General features: G+C 38.2%; 1 protein-coding gene across 1 annotated transcript in view; it reads right to left on the bottom strand.

Moving 5' to 3' along the window:
* LRP1 (LDL receptor protein 1) overlaps nt 1–14880 on the bottom strand; it is a 340609-nt gene that overhangs the window by 249553 nt on the left and 76176 nt on the right. Inside the window, exons 4-14 of the mRNA XM_070103701.1 lie at nt 14119–14247; nt 13713–13826; nt 12912–13037; nt 10019–10165; nt 7092–7199; nt 5365–5524; nt 4480–4705; nt 3597–3771; nt 2997–3128; nt 1516–1693; nt 474–597 (exon numbers count right to left, since the gene is read on the bottom strand). Coding sequence (XP_069959802.1) covers nt 474–597; nt 1516–1693; nt 2997–3128; nt 3597–3771; nt 4480–4705; nt 5365–5524; nt 7092–7199; nt 10019–10165; nt 12912–13037; nt 13713–13826; nt 14119–14247 — 1619 coding nt within the window. The remainder of the gene's footprint in view (nt 1–473; nt 598–1515; nt 1694–2996; nt 3129–3596; nt 3772–4479; nt 4706–5364; nt 5525–7091; nt 7200–10018; nt 10166–12911; nt 13038–13712; nt 13827–14118; nt 14248–14880) is intronic.

Here is a 14880-nt window from a genome sequence, read left to right on the forward strand (position 1 = left end):
TTTTTTTCTAGACTGTCAGACCAATTCACAAATCCAATTTTTTTTAACACACTGGCCGTCTCCCACCAAGGCAGAATAACCCAAAAAAAGAAACTTTTCATCATTATTCACTCTATTACTGTCTTGCCAGAGGCAAGTAATATGAGCATGTACTGCACTTTTCTTTTCAAGGCACTGAATTCCAAGTTTTCTTAGAAAATTGAAAAGTTCATTCAAGAATTCAAGGAAACTAGTTAGCCAGACTTGAGTCCTGGAAGTGGGAAGTACAATGCCTGCACTCTAAAGGAGGGGTTTAGGATATTTGCCATTTAGAGTGACATCTAAATTGACATATCTGTGTGTCTCTGGCAAGACAGAGATAGTGTGAATGATAGTGAAAGTGTTTTTTGAGTCACCCTGCCTCGATGGGAGGCGGCCAGTGAGTTAAAAAAAATTAAAACATGCATTCACTAATAAGAAAGAACATAAAATACCTCATCAGTCCAGTATATATTACGTGCCATCCAGTCGACAGCAAGGCCCTCAACATTTAACACTGCCGATGTTACAACTGGCTCTCTTATCTTTCCATCTAAGCTCTGTCGTTCAATCACAAATCTGGAATTTTTAATTCATTGAAATATCAATATATCCAATAAACTGGTGATACATATGATTTACCATAAAAATCATTAGAAACTGCAAAAGTCATAACATGAAAATTACTCATTAATAAATGTTAACCTATGCACTCTCATAATATTCTGGGTAATAAAAAAACAAGTTCAAGTTTACATAAAATTAAACTGAAGAATTAATACCGAAAAAATTATACAGACAGCTTTCTTATAAAGCTCCTCTATATAGTACATTTTTTCAAAATGTGATTAAAAAATTATATCCAAAATGTAGTAACACATGAAAAGACTTTGATAGCGCATGTTATTCAATCATGCATGCACTTTTTCAATCGTATTTGCAAAAAAATCACAACATACAGAAAAGTTTTATGGGAGAATTTATTATTTTATTATTTTATTATCACACTGGCCGATTCCCACCAAGGCAGGGTGGCCCGAAAAAGAAAAACTTTCACCATCATTCACTCCATCACTGTCTTGCCAGAAGGGTGCTTTACACTACAGTTTTTAAACTGCAACATTAACACCCCTCCTTCAGAGTGCAGGCACTGTACTTCCCATCTCCAGGACTCAAGTCCGGCCTGCCGGTTTCCCTGAACCCCTTCATAAATGTTACTTTGCTCACACTCCAACAGCACGTCAAGTATTAAAAACCATTTGTCTCCATTCACTCCTATCAAACACACTCACGCATGCCTGCTGGATGTCCAAGCCCCTCGCACACAAAACCTCCTTTACCCCCTCCCTCCAACCTTTCCTAGGCCGACCCCTACCCCGCCTTCCTTCCACTACAGACTGATACACTCTTGAAGTCATTCTGTTTCGCTCCATTTACTGAACATTAAATGTTTGTATACTATTGAAAGCCTTTTAAGAATGGTCAGCTGATGATTACCTCTGAATATCAGCATAGTAAATGAACTGTGATTGAACATCATAGTCGAGGGTAGTGGGTCGCGTGAGTGCTGTGATAGGCACCATCACTTCTGAAGACCCAGCTTTGTCTAATGCCACACCTTTAATCATTCCTGGTCTACCCTTGGCATAAATTAAGAAGGATTCGTGCTCACGCGCTGTAAAACAAAAGATACATAATATACTGTATGTATAGTATATACTATACAATGAAACATTTTAAAAGTACGAAATACTGCTTTCTGTGAAGTGTTTAATGAACCATGTTAGAAATATTTACCATAACTAAACATGTACAGTAACTCAACTTGAGAATCTTTCTTCTGTAAACCTGTTGCAAGAAATAACTAAAATGCTGGGAGCAAGAGGTTAGTAACTCCTTCTCCTGTATAAATTACTAAATGTCAAAAGATGGTAAACTTTACAGTTTTCTTCTTTTTCAGGTCACCCTGCCTCCATGGAAGATGGCTGATGTGCTGAAAAATAAACTCCATTTGACAAGTACTGTACATGAACTTCCATTCCACTCTCAGCTCAGTCTGCCTTCCCTTTTCCATTCAATTTTTCAAATACTGATTTCATTATTGATGCTATGGCTGATAACTGTCCTGCCTCAGAGCCATCCCACTCTTAAACACCCTGAGTTGGACCAGCTGAAATGAGAAGGTGATGTCCACATAATTCACTGAACCTTTCACAGAAAGTAATTTCCTTTATGGTGGAGGAAGTTGCATACTGTAAAGTGAGAAAATCAAAGTACAGGAGGGCCACACATATACAGCATCCTCTTTTCCACCTGCCAGTGATTTTCACGTACCATACGAGGTCGGGAACCTAGGAGCTGTACAAATGGGACCCTCCTGTAGAACAACATTGAGACAAACACTCATAATCTGAGAAACTCAAAAACAAATTCCTACAATGATTTATCATCCAGGATGTGAGTGCAGATAATTTATTACAGGTCCTAAGTAAAGGCCTACACAGTGAATTAAGAAATGATTAAAGCCTGTCTCCTAGCTCCCAGCTCAAAGCTCCTAGGTGATAAATTATGATAAAGAAGTTTTTCAAGCACAAAATATGATTAAAAACAAAAAGATTAAGAAGCAAAATTTAATTGTTGAGTGATTATGAGTGAATACATATAGTGAGAGAAAGAAGTTCAGACTCACTAATCAATCATTATGTACAGTGAGTGCAAGTAGTTTGACTCACTCATCCATCAATATGTATAGTGAATGCAACATGCATCAGTGTATGAATATTAAGTATTTTTCACAGTAAATAAATGGCTATACCAGCAGCCTCTTGCAAAGCAAATGATATTCTCAGTCTAAGTTTTATATTCATAATGGTCAAAAAACAATTGTAAATGTAATGTAATATCTTAAATACAAAATTTTATTAAATGTAATTTGTCAAGCCACACGATGTAAAGAAAATACGGTAAAAATACATTACCTACACAGGAGCCCCCAGGGCCAAGGACATGTCCAGGTTGACAGTAACATGAAGCTACTGCCAGGCCACCTCTCCATAAGGGCACACACACGTGCTGACACCCTCCATTATGGGCACCGCATGGGTGCTCCACTGAAAAAAAAGATAATACTTATTTGCAGTTTTGAACCGTAGTAACGGTGCTCCTCTAGCAAGACAGTGATAGAGGAAGTCTCCCACTGAGATAGGGTGACCTGGAAAAGAAGAAACACTTTTACCATCACTCACTCCATCACTGTCTTGCCAGAAGTGCATCGATACTATATTTCAGATGCCCCTTCAAACTGCAATATACCCACCCCTCCTTTAGGATACAAGCAATATACTTCCACCTCCAGGACTCAAGTCTGGCTAACCAATTTCCCTGAATCCCTTCATAAATGTTATCTTACTCACACTACAACAGCATGTCAAGTCATAATAACCACTTGCCTCCTCTCACTCCTATCTAACACATTACTGTTTACTGCTATTATCATTTCACATACTACATTAATTATTTTGAAAGTTCCATTTGCTACACTAATTATCTTGAAAAGCCAAAACATATAAATTACTAACCATTAGGCTGCCGCTGGCGATGGAAGACGTGGATATGCATCGGTTCAGTTAAGTTTGTGCGGAACGTTGAGACGTTGTGATCACTGAACTTGTTGATTTGCTTGATGCGATCATCTTTCCAATTTGTCACAAATAATGAATTCTCAAACAATGAAATTCCATACGGTCTTTCATCCTGTAATACACCATACCGTACTTTAAATATATGCCCTGTATTTTGAACATGAAGACTTGTACAAACATTACCATATATATTATGAAGAGAGGTTAGCGAGCAGTGGGCATTTAAAGAGAATGAAGCAGAACATTAAACATTTGTAAACAGAAATTCATGACCAGAACCACAGACTTGAGGTATTATAAACACGACATATGGGAAGAGACCGAATTGTAAGTACATAGGAAAAGTAAGATAGGAAGATAGGATAGATAGTTGATAGACATCTGAGAGTTGTGTGTGAAGCAGCAATGTGCAGAGTTTGAAGGTAGAAGAATGACAAGTGAAGAAAAAGGGAATTTATGATTCTCATACTTTTTTTTTAACACACTGGCCGTCTCCCACCAAGGAAGGATGATCCGAAAAAGAAACACTTTCACCATCATTCATACTATCACTGTCTTGCCAGAGGCAAACAGATATGACATTTCAGATGTCCCTCCAAACAGCAAATATCTCAAACACTCCGCTAAGAGTGCAAGCACTGTACTTCCCACCTCCAGGACTCAAGTCCAGCTAACTGAAAACCCCTTCTCCTGTATAGATTACCAAAAATAGGTAGAAAACCTTTAATGTTCTCATACTATCAAAATTTAATTATGCCAAATGTAACTAAATACAGCAACATAGCATATATGACAAAAGTGCAGATACACAAACACTAACCGTTTTCAGCTTAATGATGATTCGTCTATTACCTCCATTATAGTCTACCCTTTCAACATGGCTCAGGTAGCTATCAACCCAATATACATGTTTATTTGGGTAATCCAGAGTGACACCAAAAGGATAAACAATTTTGGTTACGACAATTGGCTGTCTCTGAGTTCCATCCATCAGGGCTCGTTCCAGTTTGGGCTCAGTAGTACCCCAATTAGTGAAGAACATATATCTGTAGAAATATTTTAGAAGTGTCAATCTAGACATTTTGATGAGAGAAATCTATCTTTACAATTCCCACCTCCAGGAATCAAGTCTGGCTAACTGATTTCCGCTGAATCCCTTCACAAAATATTATGTACCTTGCTCAAGCTTCAACAGCTCGTCAGGTCCCAAAAACCATTTGTTTCCACTCACTCCATGTATGTACTGATAAAGCCACTGGATGGCAAAATGTCTACAAGTGAACATACCCAAATGTTGTACAAGTGTCTTATTCTTCGTTCTGTCGGTACTGTATACCACTGATATACCCCATTCATGTGTTCAATATATTCAGCCTTCATACTCATGTATTCTAGCTACCAGAGCTTCCTCATACATGACACTTATATACATTAGATTCCATTATCCATTTACAACCTCAGTTCCTCAATCTATTTGTGTATTCCAGCAAGGACACATTCTGATTCTCCCTCTTGCTTAGAAAAATACTTTATAAAAACATTTCATGTTAAAAATGTATTTTACACATTTTTTTCAGAATTTGGGGGAATTTTGAATGTTGTAACAGATTTACAAACAATAGATATAGTACTCCAACTGGTGTTTTTTTGGAACATAGGTTCATTATTTAAAGATAAATGACTTAAACTTCCCCAGTTGTCTCACCCTGAGCTGGGATCCAGCGCGATGCCTCGTGGTTCACCAACAAATACATCCATTAAGGTGATACACACCTGCATGCTTGCATTACACATAAATATCATCTCTCTCCTATCTAGAAAGTACCAGTTCCCGGTTACCCAATCTCGGGCAATGTCGTGGACATCTGAAAAGCAAATGAGAAAAATTAATGAGCTAAGAAATCCAATCAAGTTAACAAAATACTGCAAACCAACATTTAATTACCAGAATGCATTTCAGAGAAATATTTTAATAAGCGAGTTTTAAAATTAAGCTCCGTTTTCCCATACACATTTATATTATAATCAGAGATATGTACATTGCTGCACAGTACTTTTGAATTGTATATTTGTTTAATGGGTAATTTTCAGATATCTGGATATAACCATATCTCTTCTGCATACTTTCTACCTGTAAAGCAGATTATTAATACACAGATTTTCAGTAATATAAAAACAGTTTTTCTCATTAATATCATTGGTAACCAAAAAAGTAATAAGGCAGCTGTATCTTCACTTGACTACACTGGGTCAGGACAAATATATACACACAGTTCCTCTAAAAGCATGTATTATCACCTACAATACAACTACCCATTACGTACCACATCTTCCTGGTCACCAACATAACATAACTGTCAATTGAGACTAATAAAATCTCATTCAGGATCAACGATGAGGCATCAGTGAATAACTTTACCATAGCAATCAGTAATACTTACTGGCAGAGAGAATCTAACAACAATCAAGATAGTAATTTTCATCTGCCTATTCTACAACAAATTTGAAGCCTCTTACCTTACTGATTGGAGTGACACATACATGCTCATTAATGGCAATAGCTTATCAATTTAACCTATCAATGTATGGATGCCACAAATGAACAACCTAGGCCCTCTAACATTATACCAATGACCTATCTAATGCCTCTCAAACTGAAACCAATTATTCTTGGAGATGGCACAAATCCAGATCAAACTGTCTTCAACAATAGTTGTTTGTTTATGGTATAATAAACATAACTCCATGGGAAAATGAAGAAGAATCCTCCTTCCATAAGCCATGTGTGTAGTAAGAGGCAACTAAAATGCCAGGAGCAAGGGACTAGTAACCCCTTCTGTATAAACTGTATAAAGTACTAAATGTAAAAAGAAGATTAAACTTTATTAAAGCACTGTTAAAAAAACCATACCACAGGCGGGGATAGAACCCGCCATCAGAGAGTCTCAAAACTAAAGACCGTCGCGTTAGCCACTGGACCAGCTAGCCACAATAAGATTTGTCCAACTAGGTATATTTCTACACCATAGGAAGGTTAGCATAGGCACCACTGTGACCACAAATGCAAGTTTTTACAGACGAATCTCCAGCTAGCGTGGCCATGGTGAACTCTAGCTCAAGTCCCCTCAAAGCCATGTCATTACGATTTCATGAGTCAAGTTAAAGCATTGTTTCTTTCTCAGGCCACCTTGCCTTGTTGGGAGACAGCTGGTGTGTTAAAACAAAAACAAAAAACTGATGCATTATATGTACTACACAGTATCAGAGTACAGTAGTGTATTCCCTTTTTTATCTTTACATTTTAAGTTTGAGCCAATTCCTACTGGAAAAATAATCCACTTATGACTTATACTGGGCTGTACACTTGCTTTTGATTAAATTACAATAATTTAAATTCTCTTTAAATTATAAGAATGTAGGTTTATACTTAACAGTTGAGGCCATTGTGAGCTGGCTGAGGTACGACCCAAGCGTCTTCCAGGTTATCCGCTGAAGCACACTTGAAGACCGACCATGATGTGTTGGAACTAACCCAACAAACTACAATAGAAACATAAAAAAACATTCATTATAAATATGTAAACATAAAAAAATATTAAATTATAAATATGTTATAGTTATCATACAATAATTCTTGAAACAATAAATTTTTAGGCAAAGACAGTTTGAAAAGACAATACAGTGGACCCCCGCATAGCGACTTTAATCCGTGCAAGAGGGCTCATTGTTATGCGAAATGATTGGTATGCGAATGAATTTTCCCCATAAGAAATAATGGAAATCAAATTAATCCGTGCAAGACACCCAAAAGTATGAAAAAAAATTTTTTACCACATGAAATATACATTTTCCTACACACAAAGAGAAGGATACATGCACAATAGTAGAGTAGTACATGCACAATATATATTGTGCATGTACTAGTCTACTAAATGAAGAATAAATGACACTTACCTTTATTGAAGATGCAGCAATGACTGATGAGACACTGTGTCCTGGGAGTGCCTTTTCCTCCTGAGTACTGTTGGTCCTGTTTGGCATTTTCTTCCAGAACAGGCCTTATCACACTGTGTATGCCACTATGATTCTTAAATCTCTCAAACCAACCTTTGCTGGCTTTAAATTCACCAATATGAGCACTAGTTCCAGGCATTTTTCCCTGTTCACCTGGGTGTTAGTCGACTGGTGTGGGTTGCATCCTGGGAGACAAGATTAAGGACCCCAATGGAAATAAGTTAGACAGTCTTCGATGACACTGACTTTTTTGGGTTATCCTGGGTGGCTAATCCTCTGGGGTTAATTGTTTCTTGGTATTCTCAATAAGCCACACCAAAAACGGTGCTACAGCAGCAGCAGCAGCAGCAGCAGCAGCTGACAGTGCTACAGCAGCAGCAGCAGCTGACAGTGCTACAGCAGCAGCAGCAGCTGACAGTGCTACAGCAGCAGCAGACGATGCTACAGCAGCAGCAGACGGTACTACAGCAGCAGCTGACGGTGGTACAGCAGCAGCAGCAGCTGATAGTGCAGCAGCAGCAGCTGATGGTGGTACAGCAGCAGCAGCAGCTGACAGTGCAGCAGCAGCAGCAGCAGCAGCAGCAGCAGCAGCAGCAGCAGCAGCTGACAGTGCAGCAGCAGCAGCAGCAGCAGCAGCAGCAGCAGCAGCAGCAGCTGACGGTGGTACAGCAGCAGCAGCAGCTGTACCACCAATAGTAGCGATGGTTGATTGGGGTTTATTATACAACCTGGCCAGCTCGGAGACATGCACTCCACTTTCATACTTATCAATGATCTTTTTCTTCATCTCTATAGTAATTCTCACCCTTATTGCTGTAGGGTTGGCACTAGAAGCTTTCTTGGGGCCCATGGTCACTTATTTTGCAGATAAAATCACCAAAAACACTGTAATAATACGAAATGTTCCGATTGTATACTTGGATGTTACCGCGGAGGCTGGCTGGTAAACAATGTCACCGGTGGCACATATGAGGCTGGCTAAGGGCGCACATTGGACGCGTTTCGGACGAAGAGCAGTGAGCGGGTTTTTGAGCGGTATGCGAGGCAAAATTTTTGCGATAAAAGCGAGCGGTATGCAGATTGAACGTTATGTGATGCGTACGGTATGCAGGGGTCCACTGTATACAGCAAAACTTTGATTTACCAGATTAATATGAAGGAGCGGATGGGCGGTGATGGAAATAGATACATTTGAGACTCTTTTATCCTCATTGTAACAATAATGGACAATTCAGTAAATTGATGTTGTCTGTTGTTTCTGAATCCACTGACCCAGCAGATTTTTATCCCGTATTTCCGAAGTTTGGGAGCAAGGGGCTAGTAACCCCTTCTCCTGTATTATACATTACCCAAGTTAAAAAGAGAAACTTTCGTTTTTCTTTTTGGGCCACCCTGCCTTGGTGGGATACACCCAGTTTGTTGAAAGAAAGAAGAATTTCCTAAATTTGTTAAATTGAGGTCCGTCAAATTGACAGTTTACCGAGTTCAAGAAATGCAAAAAAGTAACTTAAAATTATTACGTACTAGGGATAAATCGTATAAACAGCGAGACATTTTGAATTCTTGAGGATCACAACAAAGATAAGCTTCAAATGCATACTACATGAAACCAATAACTTAGAAGTGTGATAAATGGTTTTGAAAGCTGACAAGCTGAATTCTTCAACTTAGATGATAATTATATAGTTTACACTGAAGAAAATTATGAGTTCTCCACTGGTAATCCAGCATACAAGCTGTAAAACTATATAGGAAATATATTTAACAAAAAATAAAATCACAATATTGTGGCTGATATGATACAATATTTTTTGGAATATTGCCCTATTTATGTGTTTACAACAGCCTAAACATATTCCACATACACTACTTTAAGATAACATTCACACAATATTATAGTACCTAAACCAATAAAAATGAAAAATCACATTTTCCAATCTCCACTGTGGAGGGTTAATCCAAAATATTAAATACACTTACAGTCATTCATTCTCTAGCTAGCTTTCCAGAAGTAGATGGGCAGTACAGTTCAGACTGCATTTCATAATTTTTTTTTTCAGCACATCAGCCATTTCCCACCAAGACAGGGTGGCCCCAAAAAAGATGAAAATTATACCCTTATTCACTCCAACACTGACTTGTCAGAGGGCCACCGATACTACAGTTCAAAGCTGTAAATATCCCCACATCTCCTTCAGAGTGCAGACACAGTACTTCCCACTCCAAGACTCAATTACAGCTAACCTAGAGATAAGAAGTACAGTGCCTGCACTCTGAAGGAGGGATGGGGATATCTGAGGTTTAAAACTAAAAATAACTAATTTATTGTATATTCCACAACATACCTGAATTATTGCGGTGATTGAAGTCAAAAGTTACAGCAGAATGTGAACTAATATGAGAATTTCCGGGAACAGCGGTGCCATTTAGGTAGAGTCGTGCCAACCCTGAGTTGCTCGCATATAAGAGAGTTGCCGATTCTTCAGGAGGACCTACAAATGGTAAAAAGAAAATAATGTATGTATAAAATAAAAAGAACTTGAGTCCTGGAAATGGGAAGTACAATGCCTGCACTTTAAAGGAGGGGTTTGGGATATTGGCAGTTTGGAGGGATATGTTGTGTATCTTTATATGTGTATGCTTCTAAACTGTTGTATTCTGAGCACCTCTGCAAAAACAGTGATAATGTGCGAGTGTGGTGAAAGTGTTGAATGATGATGAAAGTATTTTCTTTTTGGGGATTTTCTTTCTTTTTTTGGGGTCACCCTGCCTCTGGTGGGAGATGGCCGACTTGTTGAAAAAAAAAAAAAAAAAAAAACAAGACTTAATATTTATAAAGGTGAACAATGAAGCCAGGTCTGGGAGTGTATGAGCAACTCTGGAAGATAGGATGCACAAGCAGTGGAATATGGGGTGTATCAGTTGGTTTGGAAGATGGATGTATGAGTAAATGGGATGTATGGAAGATGGGATGCATGAGCTGCTTAGGAAGATGGGGTGTATGGGCAGGTCAGGAAGATGGAATGTATGAGCTGGTCTAGAAGAAGAGCTTTTACTAGACCAACTCGTACACAACTTTTCCTTTTGTTATGTCTGGAAGAGCACAAATATGGGACATTTCTTTATTATTCATACATCAATCATTTCCCACCAAGGCAGGGTGCCCTGAAAAAGAAGAAACACTTTCATCATTACTTACTCCATCACTGTCTTGTCAGAGGCACACCACTACAGTCAAAAACCGCAACATATCTGCACTCCTCCTACAGAGTGCAGTCACCGTACTTCCTACCTTCAGGACTCAAGTCTGGCTAACAGGTTTCCATGAATCCCTTCATAAATGTTACCCTGGTCACACTCCAACAGAACATAAAGTCATAAAAAATCATATGACTCCATTTGCTCCTATCTAACATGCTCACACATGCTTGCTGGAAGTCCAAGCCCCTCACACACAAAAACCTCCTTTACTCCCTCCCTCCAACCTTTCCTAAGCCAACCCCTACCCCGCCTTCCTTCTACACAGATTTATACACCCTCCAAAGCATTCTCTTTCATTCCGTTCCTTCTAAATATCTGAACTGCCTCAACAACCCCTCCTCAGCCCTCTGGATAATACTTTTAGAAACCCTGCACTTCCAAATCTCCAAGCTATGGATTCTCAGCATAATATTCACACCGCACATTGCCCTCAGACTCGACATGTCTACTGCCTCCAGCCTTTTCCTTGTTGCAACATTCACCACCCATGCTTCACACCCATATAAGAGTGTTGGTATCACTATATGTATTCTCATACATTCCCTTCTTTTCTTCCATGGATAACATTTTTTTGTCTCTACAGATTCCTCATTGCACCACTCGCCTTTTACCCCCTCATCAATTCTATGGTTCACCTTGACTTTCATGGACTCATTTGCTGACAAGTCCACTTCTAAATATCTGAATATATATCCATGAAAAATAGGAGCAAAAGTAATGATTCTTTTTTTGTTTTTTTGCCAACAGGATATGACTATGAATGATGGAAATACAGTGGACCCCCGGTTAACGATATTTTTTCACTCCAGAAGTATGTTCAGGTGCCAGTACTGACCGAATTTGTTCCCATAAGGAATATTGTGAAGTAGATTAGTCCATTTCAGACCCCCAAACATACAAATACAAACGCACTTACATAAATACACTTACATAATTGGTCGCATTCGGAGGTGATCGTTATGCGGGGGTCCACTGTACACAAGTAATCAAAGAGAAAAGAACCAATCATTTTTTTAACCACATAATAAACTTCCACCAAGGTAGGGTGACCCTAACAAGGAAACACCTTTACCATCATTCCATCAATAACTGTCTTACCAGAAGTGCAAAGATATCACAATTCAAATAACTGTCTGAACTGCAACATCTCTTCCCTTCCTTCAGAAGTCATTAATATTCAATAAATTAAAACATGAAAAACTTTGGTGAAGAAATAAACATCACTGTCCAGTGTGAGTGGGAAACAGAACATGAAGGTATCATAGAGAAGTTAAAGGTCACTCACAAATTCAGATGCAAAGTTACAAATGCTGGAGTGTGAGCAAGGTAACAATCATCAAGAGTGAAGATTCAGGGAAACCAGTTAAGCGGACTCGAGTCCTTGAGATGGGAAGAGCAGTACCTGTACTCTGAAGGAGGAGGTTAAATGTTGCAGTCAGAGAATAATCTGATTTGTGATTATTCATGTAATACACTGTATTTAACAAGAGAATCACTTGGGATTGCATGTCTTCAATATGTTACAACAATATGGGCAACATAGCACTCAACATTTTAGAAAAGACATTAAACATGATAAAATAATTTTTTTTTCAACACACCGGCTGCTTCCCACCGAGGAACGGTGATCTAAAAAGAGAAACGAAAGTTTTTTTTTTTTTACATTTAGCAATTTATACAGTAGAAAGGCTTACTAGCCCCTTGCTCCTAGCATGCTAGTTGCCTTTTATGACATGCATGGCTGACAGAGGAAGGATTCTTTTCTACTTGCCCATGGAGATGAAATAAAAATCAAGAACTATTAAGAAAAAAGAAAACTCAGATGGGTGTGTATACATATATGTACATGTATATGTATGTATAGTGTGACCTAAGTGTAAACAGAAGTAGCAAGATGTACCTGTTATCTTTATGCTTGAGACAAAAAAGGTACCAGCAATCCTACCATCTTGTAAAACAAGAATAATTTATACTTACTATTTATTGCTTTGCAACTGGATTTTCCCACCAATTTGTAGCCTTCAGCACAGCTGCAGTTATAGTCATTTTCCAGGTTAGTGCAAAACTGGTCACATGACCCATCCATCTCACATTCATTGGAGTCTGCAAACAGAAACAGAGAGCATTGCAACAAATCATATTTGAACTTGTTTTAGTTCATAAATGCCGAAGATCAGAAAAAATTATAAGATATGCTCGGATTTTAAACCCAGAGGGTTAGCCACCCAGAATAACCCAAGAAAGTCAGTGCATCATTGATGACTGTCTGTCTTATTTCCAATAAGGTCCTTCAATCTTGTCCCCCAGGATGCAACCTACACCAGTCAACTAACACCTACTTACTGGTACCTACTTACTGCTAGGTGAACAGGGACAGCAGGTGTAAGAAAACATGCCCAAGATCTGAGGATGGAGAGGTTAGCTCCAGTTCCTTGGTTCAAGAGCCTTTTGTTTACATTAAGTAATATGTTCAGGTAAGAATGTGGGAATAGAAGAGGTTACAGTGTAAATGCTGATATGATCACATTGTAACAAGAATCTAACTGGTACTACTATGATCACACTGTATAACAAGAATCAAACTGGTACTGCTGCTATGATCACGCTGTAACAAGAATCAAACTGGTACTATACATACTACAACAAATATAATGAATTATATTAACCTACATGAGATATTAGTACTTGTTGATTTAAACTTATCAAATAACACATTTTTTGGAAACATCCTGAATTTTTGTTAGGTTTATAAATTTAATAATTAAGAAGGATAGTTACCAACACAGGAAGTGCCATTAGGTTGCTGGCCTTCAGGGCAGAAGCACTGTGGACCTTTGTCTGTGGGTCTACATCCATACTTGCAGTTTAATGACTGGCACTGACCACTATCATCTGCATTGATAATTAAATAAAAATTATAGTACATACCTGTAACTAAAAAAAAATATTTATGAATTGTTTCAGATATGGTATTATGACTATTCTTCACTGTGACTTAAGATACACATTACACACACCTGGGTTTACAAGTACATATGTGTGTGTGTATACTCTAAGATACTTAACTACATCATAACAGTAACTTAGGATATTAGTGATATTATAAATTAAAATACTACACAAGTTCATGGTGCTTTTAAGCTATTTAAACCAGTTTTAAATGACAAAAAGTGACAATACTCACTACAAAAGTCTCCTTCATCACTGTTATCAGGACATTCACTGGAGTCATCACAGAGGTGTTTGATCAATATACAATTGATATCATTCTTACATCTGAAATAATTTAGTGGACATGTGTTGCCCTTTTTACCTGAAAAAAGTAATTACATTATTAAACTATAAATTATGATAGTAATCACATTGTTCTTTAGTAGACAGTACTGCACAAATTGTACAATGCTGCATAATGCATTTTATATGTTGAAAGTAGTGAAAAACACTGTTTGTACATGGGTGGGAATGATATAGATAATAATAATACAGAATAATATAGTTTCCTCCAGAGAGACCTTGTTTCTTCAATATACTGGCCGTCTCCCACCGAGACAGGGCAACCTACAAGGAAAACAAAAGTTTTCCTCTTCACGTTTAGTAATTTATACAGAAGGGGTTACTAACCCCTTGCTCCCTTGTGGAGAAATGTTTCCTTTAATATGTGTCCTGAACTAAACGTAAATGGCACTTTAGTTGCCTTTTATGACACGCATGGCTTACAGAGGAAGGATTCTTTGCCACTCTGCCACAGAGAAAGAGAAATTAAAATAATAATGCCTAGCAGAGCCAGACACATCACTCATACCACACCTGAGACAACAACAACCATGCTTTTCCCAGACCTAGAAGGAGCTGATGCAGTGTGTCCGGACTAATTATTATTACAATCAAAACTAAGCGCTAAACCCACAAGAGTCATACAGCACTGAACCCAGACTAATTGCCCAGA

This window comes from Cherax quadricarinatus, chromosome 86 (assembly GCF_038502225.1).
Source record: "Cherax quadricarinatus isolate ZL_2023a chromosome 86, ASM3850222v1, whole genome shotgun sequence".
NCBI lineage: Eukaryota > Metazoa > Arthropoda > Malacostraca > Decapoda > Parastacidae > Cherax > Cherax quadricarinatus.